The 24,075-nt window shown below is 34.0% G+C and overlaps 1 protein-coding gene across 2 annotated transcripts in view; it reads left to right on the forward strand.

Annotated features, from left to right (window-relative positions):
- Positions 1 to 24,075, forward strand: part of Apoltp (Apolipoprotein lipid transfer particle) — a 1,459,665-nt gene that overhangs the window by 1,303,660 nt on the left and 131,930 nt on the right. For both annotated transcript variants that reach the window (XM_072546518.1, XM_072546519.1), the window contains one exon: positions 6,733 to 6,854. In XM_072546518.1, coding sequence (XP_072402619.1) covers positions 6,733 to 6,854 — 122 coding nt within the window. The remainder of the gene's footprint in view (positions 1 to 6,732; positions 6,855 to 24,075) is intronic.

Consider the following 24,075-nt stretch of genomic DNA (forward strand, 5'->3'; position numbering starts at 1 on the left):
ATTGATTTTCTACCACTTCTGGGAAGACCTTTAACATGGCCCATTTCTCTAATTTTTTTTTCAATTTTAGTTACTGTTGATTGAGTACTTGGTTGGCGATTGGGGTATTTAGCATTAAATAAATTACGAATTTCTGCTTGACTCCTCACTATATCTCCATAACCAATCATGATTAAAATCTCGATTCGTTCTGTTTTTTTTTAGTTTCATTTTTGTAAATGCTGTTATTAATGTCGGCAAAAAACTCGAGGAGTAAAAATTTGACGTCTATTATTTGACAGATTCACAGATCATTGACAAATAAAAACGAGTCAATAACAATAGTGATTTAAATATTTTTGAAAAATAACTTGGAATACTTAGTACAATAAATAATTTCAGATTATAATGTAGCATTATTTGTTATCAATGTATTTTTTTTTTTCGGAACCAGCAACAAACACTATTTTGTTTTATTTCCAGTGGCGTTCCTTAATGTATTTTAGTTCAGTGAATGAATATTTATTGTAATTCCATGTTACTTAACAAAGTTCATAATTTTGGTGAACCCTGTAGAAATAAATATTCAAGTTGCAAAGACAATAAGGGGACCTTTCAAATGAGCTGTCACGTGACCTCGGTTTGTATTTAAAACAATCGTCGATTATGTCATTACGCCGACACTGATGACGTAATGTCCAACACATATATATCAGTTGATGGTCATTCAAAAATTAAAATTGACTTGTTTCAAGATTTTTTTTTAAAAGTCGTCTGTTTCTGAAATATTGAATTTATTCCATACATTTGCATCATACTGTATATTTATGTAAAAATATATTATAAATATATACCAATTACAACATAAACTTTCACTTCAATATAGAAGTTTTTTGAGTATTAATTCTGAAAAACTCCTTAGCATTAAATTCAGTCTCATTATTTAGTCAGAATAAAAAAAGTAATATCTGCTGAAGAAACATATTTGCCTTATTTCAAACTTAAAATCAGGACAATTCGCTAGCACAGAGAGATATATAATTAATTCTAAATACACATATTTGAAGTGTGATGTATCGTCTTCTACAGAATCATTTTAACCCATTTCGACCATTTATCAAAACGATAAAATATTTTATAGATTGCACAGACATACATACACACACGCATTTAACCCAGCTCCTAGGAACATGTGTGTACCATTTTACAGTGGGACCCACATGTTAAAAAATAAAACGGGTACACTTCGTTATGAATTGGTACCTATCTGACCCGCAATATGTGACTTACGATGAGGAAGTTTATAAACTAATCGTTCTTTTGGATGTCCTGGATAATAAGACATCCTCTGTTTTTCTTAATTGTGGTTAGGTCACGTTACTGCAGGGGTAGCTCAAAAATTGGCTTTGCTCCCTGTTTCTCCCCTTTCTCTTTGCCTTACTGAGTTTACTTTAACTTAACTTTACTTTGGAACTGGAGTACCCTAAAAGTATGTGTTTCGAACAGGGAGCCATTACCCTAAGTTGATGTCTGTCTGTCCTAAATATGTGTGTTCGGTTACTCAGCCGCCGAATTGGCAAAATAAATTGTGTTCTCCTTACCGTCTTAGCACCCGAAAGGTCTGCCAACGGAGCCCGTGTTTGTCGCACATGACCTCGATGTTCAGTTTCCGTAACTAAGGTCTTTAACCTGCCTATGCCCAAGCCACAGTATGTGTGTTTGAGTAAAAGGGTAGCAGGGCTACGAGCACAAAAAAAATTTTCAGTCCAATTTCCCCAGATCTGGGGAAAAAACGTCATCAAGTCTCCATAAGAGCCCATGTGTTAGAGAGAGACAGAGCATCGATTTTTCCGTAGATTTTCGGATAGTTTTCGAGAAATTCTAAGGTCCATTCTGCTAATTTTTTGAGCGTTTTGTGGTGGGGGTAAAACGGCTTATTGGATCGTGACGTACAAAGGGGTCGTTAAAAAGGGGAAGGAATGGCGAATACAATGATGTATCAAAAACAAAAATGGCGACCATTCTTCTTCTTCTTTTACGCACGAAACGGTTTAGACAAAAGACCTCTGACACAAATAACAAATAATTAAATAAAAAATACTTACTCTTTAGTTGTATTGATCGCAATACAACTAAAGAGTAAGTATTTTTTTGTACTCGTAGCCCTGCTACCCTTTTACTTGTTTGTATATGTGGAAAGATGTCAGCACTCACTCGATATTTTAATTACAATGGTTACAGTGAACAAAAGGTTGTTAGTTAGGGTGTAGATTAGGTAACGGTTGGAGTCCCACAGGGATCAGTTTTGAGTCTGACGCTATGAAACCTGGCATATGACAGGGTCATGAACTGCGAATATGAAGAATGTATAACCCCCTTCGCTTTTGCGGATGATCCCGCTGTGCTGATAGCAAAGCGGGACGAGCCGGATCTCCGATTTTGGGTAAGACATAAGGACAGCGTCAGGACATCAAAAAAATGCGTCAAATATCTGGGAGTAACACTACACCAATATGGCGGATGGCAGCGAAGTGTGCGGCTTTGATGAGTAGGGTGATTCCCAACATTACGGGACTCCAATCAGAATAATTTTTGGCCTTACACGGTGTTGTGCTGTCAATCATCCTTTACGCGCCACCAGTCTGGAGTGGAGCTGTAGAAATACCGACTTACAAAGGGCTCATGATACGAGTAGATAGAACGAGTCTGTTGCAAGTAGCAGGCGCCTACAGAACTGTATCTGCGGCGGCCTTGTAGACTCTAATGGGTTGTGGTCCTCTACATGCGTTAGCAGTAGAAAGGAGACATCTCTATGAGAGAAGAGAGTATTTGAAAAAATCCATAAAAAAGAAGAAAGGAAAAGATCATTGGAATGATAGCAAAAAGAGTAGAATAACACGGAAGATATTGCCCAGTGGATTTAGATCCTAAAGTGTTTTATAGCGTATCTTTATAGGTTCAGAAAGAGAGATACAGAAGAATACCGATATTGCGAATACTTCTACACTTGTTACTCATACAATGCTGGAGTATCATAGATAGACAGTGAAGAGATATTGTATAGCGAAATGGCTATAAACCCTGTGACTATGTGAGAGATGATCGTCACGCTCCCTGTGGTACTCTGAACGGTTGGTCCTATCTGAACCCTGAACCTTCTGTTGACCCGGTACGATAAGAAAAGACTTGTCATTGCCTTGCTATACCCGAATTCATTCATTTTATACAGTAAGCATCCATGTCAGATACTGTCAAACGCTTTGTTGGCATCGAAAAGGGCGGTTACTGTATATTTTTTCTCATTGAAGCCTTTGGATGTATTCGGCTAGTATCAGTACTTGGAGTTTGTAACCATTGAACAACCTATCAGTGTTGCCAACGGTGGGTGCCAATGGGTAACAATACAACTACCTCCAAAAGTTGGGAGCCAATGTAGAACAATAAAATTCAGAACTTTCTTTGGGAGACTATTGTTAGGATTCGTTTAGCTCGGTTCCTCAGGTGTGAGAAGTCAATATGAAGTAAATATGAAAAATAGATTTGGCTAGGACAAATAAACTAAGATATTAAGTAATCAAAGTTATTGTACATAAATAAATATAAAAATTGAAAGTTTTAATATTAAATTAACATGAAAAAATAAATCTTGCCTATAAGCTTTACCTAAAAAGATGTTTAAATGATACTTATGGCATCTGATGTTGTCTTCAAGTAGCTGGATAAGATTGCAGATGTGCTGTGGAATTTTTTACCCAAAAAGGTGAACAAAAATTAGGCCAAAAAACTCACAGAAGATTTAATAATATAAAATTAATTCTTATTCGAAGCATCAGCATAAATAAGCAAGAATTGTGGCAATGATAGAGCAGAGTTGTTAACTAACAGATATACTGTCTATTGAAGTAAGGCATAGAAATTCATATATGTTCTATCATCTCATATAACAGACTGGACTCAAATACATGTAATATAACTGAAATAAATGAACATTGAAAATAAAAAATACAGATTACATAGAATTTAGTAAATTGAATAATTAAATAAAGAATTGAATGCCAACTATTTTTAAAATAAAAATAGTAAAATGAAAAATAAAGTTAATAGATGCATAAAATCAGAAGAAATTGAAATAAAATAATAATTATTTAATGAAAAATAACAAACATGTGTTGTTTTTTAACAAACTATTCTCTCTGACTTTTCTTTTAGCCAGGCTAAGATAACACGTTCTGGTAGTTCTGTGAAAATTTTCCGTTTTTTCCCGGTTTTCCAATCATTATTACGTGTGCTTCTTTCTATCTGTCAGGAAAGTATTTTAAACTCAGGATGTAGTTGATTAGGTTTGTTAAGTGTATGACTGCTTTCACTGGCAGATTTTTTAAGACTCTGTTGGTACTGGAGCCTTTTTTTGCATTAGTCATTTGGATCAGATGTTTGGTTTCTTCTGAGGAGATGTGTGTAGGTCCTGTTGCTCCCTTTATTCTTCTTAGATTACGGCTTCTCCTTTCTACTTCTTCCGTGAAATCTAAGTCCTCGTTGGGGTGGTTGTTACTCCTACATCCCCTTTCTAATGTGTATTGTATGTCTGCTGCTTTATCTCTTGCAGTATATACCATTCCATTCTCTCTATGCAGTGTCGAAATTGGTTCATTGTCTTCTACCAGTATTCTTGATACCTTTTAGAATGCAGGTTTGTTGGGATTTAACTGTTCCATTTAGTTGTTTTAGTTTTTATTTCTGTGCACCATCAGTTGTTTTTTGACTTCCCTATTTAGTTCATTAGCAATTCTTTTGTCCTCTCGGTTCCTCGTCTGGTTGGCTCTTCTCTTTTTCCAGTTTTTTTCTTAAATCAGTTCCTTCAGCTCATTGCTGATATTCCTGAACCTTCCTTTGCTGGTTGATGCTGTTTCTTGCTTGATGCTGGCATCTAATTCTCTTCGTGTAGAGCCGGCATTAGTTATTTGTCCTTTCGCAATATTTTTAAGAGCTTCCAGAATGCAGATTTGTTGAAATTTAGCAGCTGGATGTAGTCCATCAACATCAGTTGTTTTTTGACTTCTCTATTTAATTCATTAGCAATGTCTTCTCGTGAAATTCATGTTGTTCTTGTAAAATTTATTAAATACATTTTTTTTATCTTTTATACTACTTTTGTATTAGATTTTATTGATTAAAATAAACACATTAATAATTATTTACGTAGGTACAAAATTTTCTATCAGTATAACCAATCTCAGTGTTAATTGAGTTTTTTCGGTATCCGAGGTAGTCACGGTACCAATTACCTCGGATAATTGCGAGTCTACTGTCCCGACAAAAACGTAAAATTAAATATATCATCATCATCAGTGGCATTACAGCTCTTTGTGCGCCAAAGCCTTCTTCAGAACAATCCTCCATTCGCCCCTGTCTCTGGCAACTCTTCTCCGTGCTCTAATTCCAATAGACTTCAAATCTATTATCATATCAAAATATATCAAAATATTTTGATATATATATATAATATATATCAAAATTAAATATATACCTAATATTTATATTATATATTATTATGTACAAGCCATTACAGTACTTACCTTCACTACGAGAGTACCTAGTTGAATATTTTTATCACCAGTAGAAATAGTAAATTCTACACTACTGTATTACATTTAAAGTGGATTTGAGAAAGTAGTAAACAGAATAAAAATTAAACACGACAGAAAAATAGTAAGGAAGGTAAAATAGGTAAACACTAGAGATCAGAAATTGTGAAACTGAGAAAACGGAAAGGATAAAGTGAAAGAAACTTATAGAGAAACAAAATAACAGAAAAATGTAGAAAAGAAGAAAATTTATTAATATCAGAGTTTTAGCGTGGTGCCCAAAAATATTTCATTTATATTTCAGTGCCTGAACTGACATACAGGGCAGTCAAAAAAAAATTAAACCTCTAATAATGGGAACATTGGTTTGTTGACCCACGATTAGTTTACCGTGAGATATATTTGCTATAAAATATTATTTTATTAAATTAAAATTTTCACGACCACAATTTTCTTAGAACTATTTATTCCTTACTATACATGTTTACAGAACTGAGTTTCTTTCGATACTACTAAAAATATATTACAAATGTCTAACAGAAATCTCTAGTAGAGGAGGGGCGTTACTAAGAACTATATAATTTTACCTTGGGGTAAAACGTAAATTACAAAATCGTTCATATTGTCCTTATCAGAACCATATACAGACGCAGCGCATGCGACAACAATAGCTGACGGATTTGCCTGGTACATACTTTTTAAAGGGAGGGATTATAATAGACAAGTTTTCCGCAGAAATATGTAAAACTAATAAATATTTTAATCTTTTAATAGATTTCTGGAAACTAAAATTTACCCAAAACTTCAAAAATTACAACTATGAATCTAAATACAATAAAATCCAAAAATAATATAAACTAAATTATAATGAGACGGAACAATAGGACTTTGTATATTTTTGATTTTATTCTGATTGTCCCATTTTCTGCTTTTTAACAAAACTTTAATTTGATTTAAATTATTTAATTATTGAAATTTTTCTTTAAATTTCTAGTCTGCTGTATTCTTGTAAAGCAGTTTTTATCTTACCCTAAAAGCTTACTTCCTTAGAGTATAAACCATTTAAATCATTCGAAAATATGCATTTAATCAAATAAGTGTTTTGGTATGTTACTTGTTGGAATATCCAGATGCGGAATTACTAAAACAGAAAGTTTTTATGTTTTAGGGCAAGGAAATACTGATATATTCAACGGCATTATGTTTGCAAATAATCTTATATTCCGACCCGGAGTTTCAAGAAATTTTGTGTTGGTGCCTTGTTCTGAATGTAACAAGAACAATATGCTAGTAAGTATCTTTAATTAATTCACCTGAAAGTTTCATTAGCGAGCAAAGCTCTGCATTTGAGAATTAAAATTTTTGAAATATGTATATACATTTTAATCTTACCCGTAAGGGTTCATGGATAGGTTGCTTGATTTGCGTACAAACAGGTATTTAAATTAAACTAACATTTTTGTGTAAAATAAAGTTAACTGTAGTTAAAACTAAATCGTTTATATATATAACATATTACCATAATAACAGGATTACGATATCCAATGTTAAGTATATTAAATATATGAACTACGAGCTAACCCGATGTATAAAGCGGCAAGCAGGGATCCCTGCCGTGGTGTTTTCCACTTTTCAGTCAGTGTGTGAAGTAAGTATATTATATTAAATCAATTTTGCTAGGATATCTTAACTGTTATTATTCTTTTTTTGGTTTCTTCTTCTGTTTAAGTTTGTAAATTAGCACCGCAGACTTTTGAGCATCTTACATCACCCCTCTATCTAGTTTTATAGTTCTCACCGGTTGTTCCTTTGTCATTATTTTTATTATATTTAATTCTAGTGCCCCGGATGCATGTCTTGTCCATTGTAAAGGAACTTATTTAATTTTACTCTACTAATGCCTTTTTCGCCGAGCATGTTTTTGAATACTTGTTCTACATTTTTCATTTACTACTACGTCAAAAGCTTTTTGGAAGTGTATGATGCATGAGTATGTATCCTCGTTCAAGTCTAGATATCGTTGTATTAAAGTATGTACCACAAACGGAGCTATCTCGATCATAGGTCGTTCGTAAAATCCATCTAGGAATCACTTATTTCTTATTCTAAATTTTTATATATTCTACTATGTATGAGTCTACGTTTTCAGTGTATGGATCATGAGTGTAATGGACCGATATTCATTTCAATCGTTGGCATTTGTCGTAGTGGAAATGTGGAATTATGTGGAATTTATATATTATCTTACGATATTATGTGGAAAACGAGAAAACGTTGTTTTAGTCTTTGTTTACGTGTTCTGTCATATACGAGTATAATGTTAAATAAATCCAAAACATCAGTGTTTCTTTCTTTAATTGATTTGATCAGCTCTATTTATGTAATTCATCTGCGCTGTAGCTTTTATACCTTTTGTATGATTTATGGCATAAACCACTTGCCTCTAGTTTTTTACTTGAAGTTTTGTTTTGTTTCTTTCCTAGGAATATTTATTTATTTCTTTAACCTTGTAAGTGTTGAACGTGTTTATCTGTTTATTTATTTTTTATATTCACGTTTTTGTTTTTATTAAACCTTATTCATGTTATAGTAACTACTACTACTACTATCGGTTTACAGCGTTCTCCGACGCCTTCCGACTCCTAACCGCCATTCTTCTCTATTCAGCCATAGGCCTGGAGGGATTTCTCTTTCCTCTAGTTCTTTTTCAATTCCCTCTCTCCAGCTTTTTCTCGGCCTTCCTCTTTTCCTTCTCCCTTGTGGTGTCCACGTCAAAATCTGTTTGGGAATCCTGTCATCTGGCATTCTCTGTACATGGCCGTACCATATTAACTGTTTATGTTATAGTAATCTTTATGTAAATTTCTGTAAGTTTTTGCACTAATTTCACTATTACATTTTGAAATATAATAGTACTCTATTCTCCGTTTACTAATTGTTGAGAGCACGAAATGTGCCTCAAAGTCATAAAACGGTCGTAAAATTTGTATCATCATAGGCGTTCCTGAGGTGTTTATTCATTAAATAATAATATAATGTTTTAATACTGTTATAATATATAATATTAATAATGTTTTAATATTAATATATTTAGCAAAAAACAATCAAAACTTTCACGGCTAATGTTGGTTATTATATTATATTAATAAAAATAAGAATTTAACCATTAACAATTTTGTAAATAAGAATACCTTATCTCTTTGGATATTTCAATACTAATCTTCGCGTTTAATCACTTTACTAGAAAACCTGGAATTCATATCCGAAGGTACTATTCGTTGCAAGATAATTAGGATGGAATTCCCCAGATTTTTAATAATATAATGAGTATAAAGATGCCGGCTTTGGCCAAGTGCCTCGTCTGTTCAGTTTATATTCGAAACTTAACTTGAAAGGGTGAAGTTATTACGAACGAAAACAATTTTTTTGTTTAGTACGCTTTTGATCGCATGTAATTTACGGCTTGTCGGTGTTTCCGCGTCTACGGCAGTAATTAGCGTCTCGAATATTTATTTTGCGAATTATATGCAGTGCGTGAGTGATTTTTTATTCCATATACCTACCAACATATACGTACCTTACGCTCGTGCTCGCTTTGTTGGATTGTTTGTGATGGCTTCATCATCAACATCATCAAGTTTTACACCGATACTGTTGCGTACAGTCAGTAAGTCTGTCTATTCACCAAGAGAGAAGACTATTGTCCTGAATGTTCATGATGTTTTGGTTCCTCAGAATCCCACAAACACTGTTCGCAACACAGTCGAAAGTTGTGCCAACATGACTGGCGTAGGGGAGTCAACGATATATAGGTTTTTATCAGAAAGAAAAAAACACGGTATAGCTAACCCAAACACAAACGAACACTTAAAGAGAGGGAAAAAGCTGATGAATTTGCCAAAAATGGTAGTCGAAGGAAAATTCATGGATTTTTTTTTTCAAAAAAGAAATACCAAACCTAAACAAAATTGAACAAGAAGTTAGAGACGACCCGGATTTGCCTCATATCGGACGAACTAAATTGTGGCAAATTTTAAAAGAATTAAATTTCCAGTGGGAGAAATAAGACCGAAAATCACTTTTGATTGACCGGGAGGAGATAATATGTTGGAAAAGAAATTATCTAAGATCCATACGAAAATTCCGGGCTGAAGGAAGGTCAATCTTCTACCAGGATGAAACGTGGGTAAACTCAGGTCATACTCTAAAAAAAATTTGGTCAGATAAAAATATATTAAGCTCCAGGCAAGCCTTATGGAAGGTTGGTCTACTGGTATCTCCCCACCTTCTGGTAAAGGCAGTAGATTAATAATTTCTCACATTGGCAGTAAAAAAGATTTGTTAAGCATGGTTTGTTGGAATTTTAGTCCAAAAGCACAAAAGACTATCACGAGGAGATGACAGCTGATGTTTTCGAAGAGTATTTTGAGCAGATGATTGAACACATACCACCAAATTCAATTGTAGTATTAGATAATGCACCTTATCATTCACGACTAGTAGAAAGACTTCCAACGACTGCGTGGAAAAAACAGGATCTTCTTGACTGGCTGCGGAATAAGTATCTGCCTTACGAAGATGGAATGGTAAAAGCAGAACTTTTAAAAATTGCCCGGCAACACAAATCTAAGTTCAAGAAATACGTAGTTAACAAAATGGCGGAAAGGCGGAACATCACAGTCCTTAGACTTCCACCCTACCACTGCGAAATAAATCCAATTGAACTCTGGCTAGAAAAAATACGTCATATAAAATACAAGCTGTACGTGAATTGTTATACGAGTCTTTACAACATATTACAGAACAAAACTGGAAAGATGCAGTAAGATATGTAATAGAAGAAGAACAAAAAATGTGGGATCCTGATAACATAATTGATGCGACCGTAGAGACACAACCGCTAATTAGTAGCCCTCAAGACGACTCGGATTCCGAAGTTGATCCTATTTATTTTGAATTTGAATAGTTTTCTAATCGTAATTATATAACGTAAGTAATAGTAGTTGTAATCGTAAGGTATTAAAGGGGAAAGGTGCAAAATGTCGCCTGTTAAAATGTTCAATGTGTTTTAAAGGTATCCGTTTCTTATTTCAAATCCTGAGAAAACTAAAAAGCATTTTTGAAAAATTTAAAGGCAGAATGAAATATTTATTAGAATAAATAAAAAGTTTCTTTTGCATGCAATATTTTCAATTAAAAATTATACTATATTTTCTCTTTTATTTTCACCACTGTTACATAACATATTAAAATAAACATTGTGGAAGTTTTCAGGGACTTTCTGCCCTCAGTAATATTGTAATCTTTCATTCTGCGTTTAAATTTTTCAAAAATATTTATTAGTTTTCTCCGGATTCAAAAATAATGGATACATTTATAACACATTAAAAATTTGGCCAGGCGACATTAATTATTACGCGACTATTAATTAATTAAGCGACAGGCCCCTTAATTAAATAAATATATCTTTTACAAATGGTAAGAAACTTTTTATTTTTGAATAAAATAAAGAAGTTTTTAAATTTAATTAAATTAAAACAAAAATACAATTTACATAAGTAGAATTTAAAAAATATATTTATTTAGTTCAAATAAATTTTTCAATCATATACTCTACGACACTGGTCGGTCATCTGTAACCATTCAAAATACCTTCGTAATCGGATTATAAGGTTCACTTCTGTATTGTATTCCTTCAGATACAAGGTGGGTTAGCCGAAAACATCTTAAACCGTCAGTTTCAGGTTGGTTTTTACTATTATATCGTATTACCTTTCCTCTCTGTATTTCAGTTCTCTAATTAGGGTTAAACTTGTAGTGAGCTATCGACAAATTGTCAAACGATTATAGTGCTAAGAAACGCTGATAAAGAATTAATAAATAAAGTGGACAGTCTGAAGTTGGTGGAGGCTATGTCGAATAGTTGTTTTTTTTTTCTTTACTGTTAGATTTTCTACATTATTCTTTATTATTATATCTGTATATGTAATTCTAATATATAATTTACTGTTTTATGACAATTGTAAATATTATTGTTTAGGTATTGACGTTCCCCCTTAAATTATTGACATAAACTAGATTATTTTTAAATTTCCGAACTTACATACACACACCCGCCTGCGCTCGCTCGTACACCCAACTCCTAGAGACATGTGTATTCCAATGAAACATTGGGACCCACATGTCCGAAGAAAAAACTGGTCACACTCAAACGTTATGTACCGTTATGAACTGCGATTGAGAGTGGGTCACCCTTCCCAATTCCAGTACATAACAAATGTGAAGGATTTGTACTGAACGTTACTTTGGATGCCCTGGGTAATGGAATATCCTGTTTTACTTTATGGTTTACAGGTGATTAAGCCACTCGATTTTAGGGGTACCATGCAGCTACCAAATTGGCAAAATAAATTTTGTTCTCATCGCCGGCTGAGTACCCGAAGTGTCTGGCCTCTGCCCATCGAGCACGCGTTTGATGTACAATCCGACAAGCGAGAGCTGGCGGGTGAGCTGCGCGAAAATAGAAAAGGAATTATTCTAAGAGAGATAGGAGAGGTACTTAATCGCGGGTGTCACAAATGCGTAGTTGCCGTATCAAAACTTTATCCATCTATATCTTCGGTTTTCTTCGTAGTCTGTCAATTATTGGATGGTTCCTTAGATTTTTGAATATTTCATGTGCCCCATCGTTCTCAGAATTTTGTTGTTGTCAATTCTTAAATACTACCTTACCTTAATGGCATGTATTTATGTATGTTCAGAGCTTCTCTAGTTATGTGATTCTGGCTGGTCTGTTTTTTTTACTGTTGGTTTTAAACATATGCCATGCTGCTGAGACGTGTTGGCAAAATTAAACAATTTGCCATCCTAATTTTTATTTTGAATTTCAGTTTACTTTTCTGACCTATGAGTGTTGAGAGTTGACTCCTAAGTATTTTGGCTTTGTTGACCGTTTGGTTTACATGTTATGTGAAGATCAGTATTTAATCCGACAATATTCCTAGATACTTGGCTTGATTTTCCCATTTAATTGTGGTGTTAAATAGGAATAGTTCCCTGTTTGGCCTGCCTTTCCATTGTTAGTACATAACAGCCTGTTTTTTCTCCGGCTTGACTGCTATTTTCCACTGCACATACCATGCTTCCAATCGGTCGAGTGCTCTTTGCAAGTATGGGTCTATACTGCTGGCTGCTATTGTGTGTCGTCCGCATATAATCTTAACAATGATCTGAGTTTGGTTGGGGTATCTGCCGGATATATGGTGTATAGATATGGTGATAGCAACGCTCCATGTGTAGCTCAAGCCTCCATGGTCCCGATCTTGGACAGGGTTGGCCCTATCCCAACTCTAAATATACTGTCAGCTACGTATGACGAGAAAAGACATGTCATTGCCTAACTACATATATCCATATGGGTTTATTTTATACATTAATCCTTCGTGCCAAACTCTGTGAAAGGATTTACTGAAATCGAGAAAGACGGTTGCTGTATATTTATTTTCATTTAAGCTGATGTGATGTGTGTAAAGTGATAAAAGCTAATCGCAGTATCTGAAGTTCACATGAGTGTTCACTCCTACATAATCCGAATTGTGCTTCAGGGATGGTTCAAATAGCCTCAGATTCTTCTTTTAACATAGCTATTATCACTCTCTGCAATTTTGCTTATTTCTAGTAATACGGTTATCAGTCTATAGTTTTGTGGAAATTGCTGTTTTTCCCTAGTTTTCCTGTCACTATGACGTGAGGTTCTTTTCATCTGTCAAAAGAATATCTTAATCTCAGGATGTTGTTGATTAAGTTGGTTAGTTGTACTATCGCTTTAGCTGACAGATTTTTTAGAGGTCTATTCGTTATGTTGTCTAGTCTTGGTTCTTTCTTGGCATTGTTGCGTTTAATCAGCTGTCTGATATCTTCGGGAGAGATGTGTGTTATGCATATAATACCCCTTCTACTTTTTAGAATTTTACACCTTCTTTCCATTTCTTCTGTAAATTCCAGGACTTTAATGAGATGGTAATGGACTTTCGCTTTGTCTTCTTCCGTATACATAATTCCATTTTATCCATGCAGGGGTCCATCTTGTCTTGTCGTATTCTTTGTGAAAGCTTTCAAAACGTAGATTTATTTGGGTTCAGTTGCTTATTATACTTTGCCAGATATCATTTCTGGATACATATTTGTAGTTGTTTTTAACTTCTCTATTTAACTCATCAGCAAGTCTCTTGTCCTCTTGATCTCTTGTTCTGAGGTCTCTTCTTGTTTTTTTGTTTCTTTTCATTTATTAGTTCTTTCTGTTCATTGCTGATTTCAATAATCTTCCTTTGACTCTTGGTGTTTATTCTTATGCTGGCATCGATAGCGGTAGCGTTTTGGACCGTCTTTCTAGATTAAAAACACATTCTTCTTGTTCTTCTTTTGTGTTTATTGTGGACACTGCTTCGATGGTTCCACTCACAATTCTTTTGTAGTTTGACAATATTGTTGACCCACATTTTGTAAAATTGCAAGGTCCACATGAGTAAGTCTGTTTCAGGTACATGTATTCCATCAACAAGCACTGTTTCGTAGTCAAAAAATAGGTATTTTTTTATGTAAGTACATTTACGTTACAGGTGCACGGTACGGTGCAGGTAATTGGTTGCTTGTAATTTGCTTTGCAGCCACTGTTTAATTTGACAGAACGTTTGTTGCATGTGCATGGTACTGGACAAACACCTCCTTTGGCAGATTTTTCTGCATGTAGCACTTATGTGGAGCGGTTTCCACCCACAGACCACAGTTCGTACATACGCTTAAACCGCAGTAATATCTTTTATTCCACTGTACCACTTTGTTACAGCCGGTATATTTATGTACAAGCGCACATACGTCACTATGATTCTGCAAGTACTCCTCATTAAAACAGTACCTATTGCAGTTGTCATAATAAATTTTGTTTTATTCTTTATGTACAGGCTGATTACACATATCACATATTACAGACTTTTTACATAGATGTTTATTTTTGTTTTGATAACAAGTATCGCATCTATCACAATAATAACCACACCCATAAAAACCTGCCATATTATTAATGACATCATAATGGCCTTTTAGTTTATACAAGCATGAGCTGGTTTTTGTGGTCCTGTATAAATAACCAAATTGAAGTTCTCTGTACAAACAATTTTAATTTGTACATCAAGCAGTTGTTCAGCATGCTAAATATCCTTCAGAGAACAACTAAGAGTGGTATCTAAGCCCAAAATTTCACACAGTTCACGAGCTAGCACTCGTTGAAGTTTGCGGCCTCTGCGAATATTTGCAATTTGTTTAAATGTTAAAGTGTATTGTTGTAATGTTGTTTTATGGTATGTTAAAGCAACGACTATGGCTCTAAAGACACACAAATTATCACTGTTACGAATTATCGTTATACTACGCTTGGTGAGTCGGTTTCTCGACAAATTTAAGGTACGGCTACGGCCATAGCCTCTAGATAATTTTAGTACGTGTATGTCAAACGTTGTCTCCTTAATACTAACAAACTCGTCAGATGTCAAGACATCTTCAATTAGATCTAATAAATAGGCGAATGTAGTAGAAGTAGATGCGGTTGCTACATCTTCTAAACAACTATTTTTTAATGTAGTGACCAAGTCCTCTGTAGCTTTGTTTGTGTTTGGTGTAGTGCAAGAGTAAGTATGTAAATACGCGCCTAACTTTCGTACGTATCTGTTATGTATGGTTTTCATGTACGGATATACTTGGCAACGTTGCACTTGGCAAACGGAACCTTAAGTGACAGCAGTGACATGACAACCACACATGACAATAGATTTAGGTCATGGACTACAATGACATGTGAACGGAATTAAGGTTAAGTTATACAATTCTTATAAAGCTGAATAAATTAATAAAACCTATCGTAAGTAGCTTTATGTTATGTCCAACAGTCCTAAAGAGGAATACATTACATGGTGGCAGCGGAAAAGTGACGATAGGTTAAGTTGTGTTAAAAGCCGGTGCATGTGACAAAAGCCTATAAAAAATATATGTAAGTAAAGGAGCTATACTGTGCTCGAATCAATATGACAGATACTTGTTAAGGCTTAGAACCGTTTAGTTTCCAAGAAAATAATATTTCTCACGAGTGGAAATTTTAGAAGCAAAAGTTCCAGTTATTTTTAACAGCCTCCGACAAAAGTGAAAAACCAGACCACATAAAAATCGCTATTCTCCTAAATCAGCTGGGAGATGAAGGGCTAAAGATATTCAATACCTTCGAGTATGAAAATGTTGGAGATGATCAGAAGTACAATGTTGTTTTGTGTAAGTTTGATACATAGTGCAGCCCTCTTAAGAATTTAATTTATGAACATTTTAAATTCTTTAAAAGAGATCAATTACAAAATGAAAGTATCGATCAGTTTGTAACTGCCTTGAAACAATTGGCATCAACATGTGAGTTTAAAGAAAAGGATACTTTAATTTTGGACAGGATTGTTTTGGGTACACATGATCTACGAATTCAAGAAAAATTATTACAATGTGCTGATTTAAAACTAGCACAAGCTATAGACATCTGTAGGGCTATGGAAAATAGTGCTGTTACTCAACGTGAAATATCCAAAGAAAGTGAAAGTGTTAGTGTTGTGAAGAAAAGAAATGAAGAAAACAGACCTGGATCTACAGGACAGTCAAGGTATGGTTCAAAGTATGAGAAGGAGCAGTCTACAAGCCACAAAGTTACTGACAAAAATACAGGTAACCATTATATTCAGTGTTATAAATGTGGACTTCAGCATATTAGGGGTAAGTGTCCTGCATTTTTCAGATATTGTTCTTTGTGTAACAAAAAAGGACACTACCGTAAATTTTGTCCTGATAATAACAACAAAGTCCATGAAATCAATGATAACGATAGTAGTTGTAGCAATTCTGACACTGATTTAACTGATGAACAGGTACTAGTGTGGACTGTTAATGAAATTAATCCGAACTCTTCAGAATGGTTCCAAAAAATCATTATTAATGGTAAAGAGAGTATTTTAAAAGTTGATACTGGAAGTGAAGTCAATATATTGAACAGTAGTGATTTTAAAAATTTAAATATTGATTATAAAATGCTTGAAAATACTAATAGTTCATTATCTAGCTATACTGGACATGTTATTAATGTTGTTGGTAAAATTTATATACCTTGCTCTTTCAAGAAAATATTTAAAGATTGTCTGTTCTATATTTTAGATAATGATAAACAAAAATCTCTATTAGGCCTAAAGGCAGCAAGAGACTTTTAAATTGTTTGTGATCAGCCTAGTGTTAGTATGATAGATAATGAAACAAATCATATTATAAATAGTTATAAGAGCATTTTTTCAGGTGTAGGAAAGGTCAACAGGTATTTTAATATAACTTTATCTAGTGATGCAGTGCCATTCATAAGTGGGACACGAAAAATTCCACTGGCTATAAGGAGCCAAGTTAAAGATAAACTTGATGATATGGTACGTAAAAACCTTATTGTACCAGTTAGTGAACCCACATAATGGCAAAATCCTATTGTAGTTGTTCCGAAAAATAAGGGATCTGATATTAGAATATGTATGGATCCTGTGTATCTAAATAAATATGTTAAAAGAGAAAGGTTTCCAATTCCTACTCAAGATACTTTATTTGCTAAGCTTTCAGGGGCTAATTATTTCACATTATTAGATGCGTCATCTGCTTTTCTACAGTTGCCTTTGAATTATGAAAGTTCACTTTTATGTACTTTTACTACACCTTTTGGTCGTTATAGATATCTGAGATTACCATATGGCCTTACCTGTGCACCTGAAATTTTTCAAAAATATATGTCTGAACTTTTAGATAGTATATCAGGAACAATAACATATTTTGATGATATTTTGGTTTTTGGATGTTCTAAAAATGAAAATGATAAAAATTTGAAATGTGTTTTAGAAAAAATTAAACAGAGTGGCTTAACTTTGAATTTAGGAAAATCTAAATTTTGTCAAACAAAAGTGAAATTTTTAGGTCATCAGATTAGTAATATTGGCATTTCACCTGATCATGATAAAACAGAAGCTATTACAAAAATGACACCACCAAGTAATAAAAAAGAATTACAACGTTTTTTGGGAACCATAGTATATCTTGCAAAATTTATACCAAACCTGTCAGAACACACTAGTCCTCTAAGATGTTTACTTTCTAGTAAAAATGAGTGGCATTGGGGACATAATGAACAGGCATGTTTTGATAAACTAAAGAATCTTGTGGCGTCAGCCACTACTTTGCATTATTTTAACCCTGACAAAAAGACCATACTCTCTGTTGATGCCAGCCCATATGGTTTGGGGGCCATGGTCTCGCAAGATGGGTTTCCAATTGAATTTGCATCAGTGTCATTAACTCCAACCCAAAGGAGGTATAACCACATTGAAAAGGAGCTTCTTGGTATAGTGTATGGATGTGAAAGATTTTCATTCTATCTTTATGGCATAGATTTTGAAATAGAGACAGATCACAGACCTCTTTTAGGTTTGTTAAAAAAACCTTTAGATGAAATGTCACCTAGGATCCAAAGACTGGCAATGCAATTAATGAGATATAAATTTTCACTCAAATATGTTCCTGGTAAAAATCTCAAAGTTCCTGACAATTTAAGTAGAGATCCTTTGAATAAAACCATTAATACTAATTTTATAGATGATGAAAATAATTTAAAAGTGTATTCTATTGTAGCAACATCAAAAGAAAATGAAAAAAGATTGCAAAATGCAATTGATACTGACCCATCTTTACAAAAAGTTAAATATTATGTTTTAAATGGGTGGCCTGAGCATAAAAGCTCTGTACCTTCTGAGGTGAAAAAGTTCTGGTCTGACAGACATGATATATATTTATTAAAGAATGTATTATTTTATAAAAAAGGTTAATTATTCCTGAAGAATTGAAGGGTGAATTTCTTGATGTTATACATCAGTCTCATCAGGGTGTAGTATCATGTAAGAAGAAGGCTCAAGAAGCAATTTATTATCCGGGATTGATGAAGGATATAGAAAACATTGTTCTGAACTGTCTGACTTGTCAAATGAGCTATAAGAGCAACAATAGGGAGCCATTAAAATCACATGATGTACCTGAAATACCTTGGCAAAAAATTGGTATTGATTTCATGACAGTAGCCTCACAAGATTTTTTAGTTGTGGTTGATTATTTTTCGAAGTTTGCAATTGTTAATAAACTAATGAACAAAACGGCTAGCAGTGTTGTAACACAATTAAAAAATTTGTTTGCTATTAATGGACTGCCTTGTGAAATATTTTCTGATAATGGTCCTCCATTCAGCTCTCATGAATTTTTAAATTTTGTCCGTATATATAATATTGAAGTAACAACATCAAGTCCACAATATCCTCGTAGCAATGGCATGGTGGAAAGAACAATACAAACAATAAAAAACTTGTTTTTAAAATCTGTACAAACTAAGAAAGATCCATTTCTAGCTGTATTAGATTATAATACAACTCCAAAACAAAATTTACCTGCTCCTTGTGTGTTGCTAACTGGAAGAAATTTCAGAACCAACTTACCAGTCAGTATGGAATTTCTAAAGCCCAGACATTCTAATAAAAGATATTTTACACAATTGAGAGAAAATCAAAGAAAACAAAAACACTATTATGACAAAGGAACAAATAGGTTACCAGAATTAAAATCAGGACAACAAATTTTACTTCAAGAAAAGAAAAGGAAATGGAACCCTGGAGTGGTTATGGCAAAGAAAGGATCAAGGGATTACATGGTTAAAGTAAATGATACTGCTTATAGACGTAATAGACACTATGTGAAAGCAAGCATATGTGAAAACTAGTCATGAAAATGATATTGTGACTACAAGAAGGACAAGTATGGGAAATATGAGAGCAGTTCTTTGTCCTGATGTACCTGATGATACAAGGGACTGTAAAACAAATAACACTATCAAAGATATTGATGTACCTTCAACATCTAATAGAACATCACCCATCAATGACATTAATGTACCTTCTACATCATACAGTACTTCACCTGGTTTGAAAACCTCCAGAAGTGGTAGAGTCATTCGCCCTCCTGATAGATTTACCTATTGATATATTTGTGAATTATTGTTATTTATGTACTTATGATATATTATGTGAATTAATTTTTGTTTATTTTGTTTTTATTAAAGGGTACGTGTTATGTATGGTTTTCATGTACGGCTATACTTGGCAACGTTGCACTTGGCAAACGGAACCTTAAGTGACAGCAGTGACATGACAACCACACATGACAATAGATTTAGGTCATGGACTACAATGACATGTGAACGGAATTAAGGTTAAGTTATACAATTCTTATAAAGCTGAATAAATTTATAAAACCTATCGTAAGTAGCTTTATGTTATGTCCAACAGTCCTAAAGAGGAATACATTACAGTATCGACGATTCATAAGTGTTATAGTACACGACATGTTACTAGAATAAAAAAACAATATACGATATATTCTTAAATTCTTGTTACCAATTCTTAATAGATTAGGATTAATTGGTTTAATACAGACTGTATGAAAAGACCATAAAGATAAAATCGGAGAAGACCAGGCAGGTTTCACAGCGGGGAAAGCATGCTTAGATCACATTTACACGGTCGAGCAACTAATAGAAAAAAGAATGGCCAAAAATAGATCCGTCCATCTGGCTTTTGTTGATCTTAAGAAGGCATATGACTCAATACCTAGAACCAAGCTATGGGAAGCAATGGAAGACATCGAAGTTCCACGAAGATTAATAAACGCGGTAAGAGCACTCTACAAGAATAACGAAGTAGCTATCAAAACGGGCAATAGAATATGCAGTCCATTTAAGACGACAAAGGGACTACTACAGGGTTGCTCCACATCCCCCACCCTGTTCAAAATATTCCTGGAAAAAACCCTGAAACCATGGAAAAGAAAGTGTGAAGGAATGGGTATACCAGTAAAGAACGAATATCTATATACGTTAAGTTTTGCCGACGACCAAATAGTGATCGCACAAGACGAGGATGACCTCAGTTTTATGATGAGAAAACTGGAGCAGGAATATACAAAGAAAGGGATGAAAATAAACCTAAAGAAAACTGAATACCTAACAACGGAGAATACAGAAATAAAACAGCTGGAAATAGACGAAGGTAAACAAATCAAAGGAACAGAGAAGTATAAGTATTTAGGTTTTATAATATCAAACAAAGGAACAACGAAGGAAGATATAAAAAATAGACTAGGACAAAGAAGAGACTGCATACGAAAATTGAACCCGGTACTATGGGATAAGAACATCAGCATGAAAACAAAGAAAAAAATATATAATACCATGACAAGAAGTATCCTCACTTATGGGTGTGAAAATTGGACAATAAATAAGAAAACCAAAAACAAAATAAGAGCAACAGAGATGGAATTCCTAAGGAGAAGCTGCAGAGTAACAAGAAGAGATAGAATAAATAACATTCAGATTAAGAGGAAAATGGGAATGAACTCCGACATAATAGACTACATCGAACAGAAGAGGTTAACCTGGTACGGACATGTCAAAAGAGCAGACCAAAATCGGTGGATAAATAGAATAAGAGAGTGGAGCCCGATGGAAAGAAGAAAGAGAGGCAGACCCCGAAGATCTGGCAGAGATGAAGTGGACGAAGCAATGAGTAGAAGAAATCTACAGGAAGGTGTCTGGCTAAACAGGAAAAATTGGAGAAAACGGTTGAGTGAAGGAATACAGTGAAAACTGTGAAAATCCTTGTATATGTATATATATATATATATATATATATATATATATATATATATATATATATATATAAAACTTAGAGCTAAGATTAATATTATTATAAAAATTAATATTAAACTCACCAGTCTTCCGGGTTGAACCGCGTCGATATCCACTTTGCCGAGCTTTCGACATCCTCTCTGATGTCTTCTTCAGGGCTTCCGAGGTCCCAGTCTCCCGAGTCCCCAGACACTACTACACTCACTAGTCACTTCTAGTTCACTCACTAGTTCACTACTACGACTGGGACCAGGGGACGGTTCATTTATACCGTCGATGGTGACGTGGCCTAGGTGGAGGCCACGTCACCATCGACGGTATAAATGAACCGTCCCCTGGTCCCAGTCGTAGTAGTGAACTAGTGAGTGAACTAGAAGTGACTAGTGAGTGTAGTAGTGTCTGGGGACTCGGGAGACTGAGACCTCGGAAGCCCTGAAGAAGACATCAGAGAGGATGTCGAAAGCTCGGCAAAGTGGATATCGACGCGGTTCAACCCGGAAGACTGGTGAGTTTAATATTAATTTTTATAATAATATTAATCTTAGCTCTAAGTTTAATTGTACTAACCGCGGAAATCTTTTCGAACATATATATATATATATATATATATATATATATATATATATATATATATATAAGAAGAATGGGGTAAATCAGTTGTGGTAAAAGGGTCATACTACAAAGGACTAATAATCAGCATTGAAACATCAGTACAAAGCGCTTATGAACAAAATACAGACGAACAATCATCAGACAACGAGGGTATAACATTAATTATAAAGCCTTGTTGTGTTGTGCTAGCTACGGCAACGACACAGTGACCCTGAACATAAATCATTAATCTTCATTTTCATGGGTGTGCATTTTATACCTACTGCGAGGGGTCAGTTTTTGTTCCACGACAGGTAACCCTGCTACCCTCTAGACATCAATGCTAAAAATACCCAGAGAGTATCCCCCATTCGCAGGGGGCCGCGACTGATAGAAGAACTGATAAAAACTCCCACAGGGTAAATCTGGGATAATAATCATAATACCAACCTAAAGGTAAAGTAAAGATAGCCGTGATGATCGCCAACATCCGGAACGGATAGGCACTTTAAGAAGAAGAAGATAGGTAGGTACCTTTTATTCTATCTACTACTGGTGTTATTTCCAAAAACCTCTTAGAGAACATAAAACAGCTAGGTCTTAATGAACATCTCTATAAGGCCATGCAGATACTACAGATTTTATAAGATACTCCAGCATACTAAGTCACCTACGGCTTGATAACACGGAAAGAGTCCTACCAGAGTTCAATCTCTTTGATACCCTAGGTATCTGGGATGAGTGAATTTTCCCCTTAGAGGAAGTGTGAGCTGTATGGCTAAATCTGGAAATACCAACAAAATCAAAGATAAGTTTAGTTTGTCTTAGTACCTTCACATTGCGAGATAAGTGAAAATGATTAAGCTGACATATTAGCAAAAAATGCAAGTGAGAATCCGTTAACAAAAATCATAACTACATGTGTTCATATTGATTTAAAGAAATATTTTAAAAACAAAATCATGACAAAATGGCAAATAAGTTGGAATATTTCAAACTCTACATTAAGAACTATCAAAAAACTGTGCTGTCGTGGAAACTTTCTATTAAGAGAAGATACCAAGTGATGATATCCAGATTGCGACTTAAAAGATAATCCATGACTTTATAATAATGAAGGAACCGCCTCTGATGTGTTATGTGTGTGATAGTGAACTAACAGTGCAACATATATTAATAGACTGTCTTATGCAGTAGAACAGCACCAACAACATGTACCTAATACCTTTAAAGAATGTTTAAGTGAAAATAATACATCTAAAGTTCTCAATTTTTTACGTGCCATAGGACTGAGTAACCAAATTTAATATTAAGTTTTTGTCCCTCTTTCATATTTCATGTACATACAGTTCAATGCTTTGAACCCTTTGTGGTTAAAGAAAATTGTAAATAATAAAAAAAGAATTTGAAAAATATCGCGAGTTCATCCAGTAGTATAAATGCCTTTCACCCCTAACGCATACGTAGATGTTGTTGATTGTGCAAAACTTTTAGGAGCAACAAATTGTGGATGACACAAGGGATAGGTATTAGACTTATGATAATAAGTCTAATACCTATCTCCTACCTAGTATTTATTGAACTAAAGAAACTAAAGAAAAAAAAATTAAAAACCATCCAGAGAAGTACAAAGATCTAAATAGAAAAATATAAAAAAAGAAATATGAATTTAACATAACAAACAACAGAGAAAGAAACAATGAAAAGAAATAGAAAATTGTGACAGAAATAGATTAAAAAGTGGAGATAACAGGAACCTAGAAGAAATATCAGATGTACTTAAAGGCAGAAATGGAAATATATGTCATTACAGACCTAAAAAACAAATTAAAAAGATAAACTGAATGCATACATGATTTATTTGCATATAACAAAAACAACCTTTCATAAACAATGAAAGAGTGAAACAGGATCAGATATTTTAAAGGAGGGAATAGAAAAATCAGCAAAACATGGTAACCATAGAAAACCAAGTCGAATGGATGAAATTCCTACAGAAATATTTAAACTCATGAACAAGTTTATTATTTGTGGTATTATTTATATCGGCATAACACTATGTAAAATACTGCTATTTTACCACAAGAA

This window comes from Diabrotica undecimpunctata, chromosome 10, assembly GCF_040954645.1.
Source record: "Diabrotica undecimpunctata isolate CICGRU chromosome 10, icDiaUnde3, whole genome shotgun sequence".
NCBI classification, from domain to species: Eukaryota; Metazoa; Arthropoda; class Insecta; order Coleoptera; family Chrysomelidae; genus Diabrotica; species Diabrotica undecimpunctata.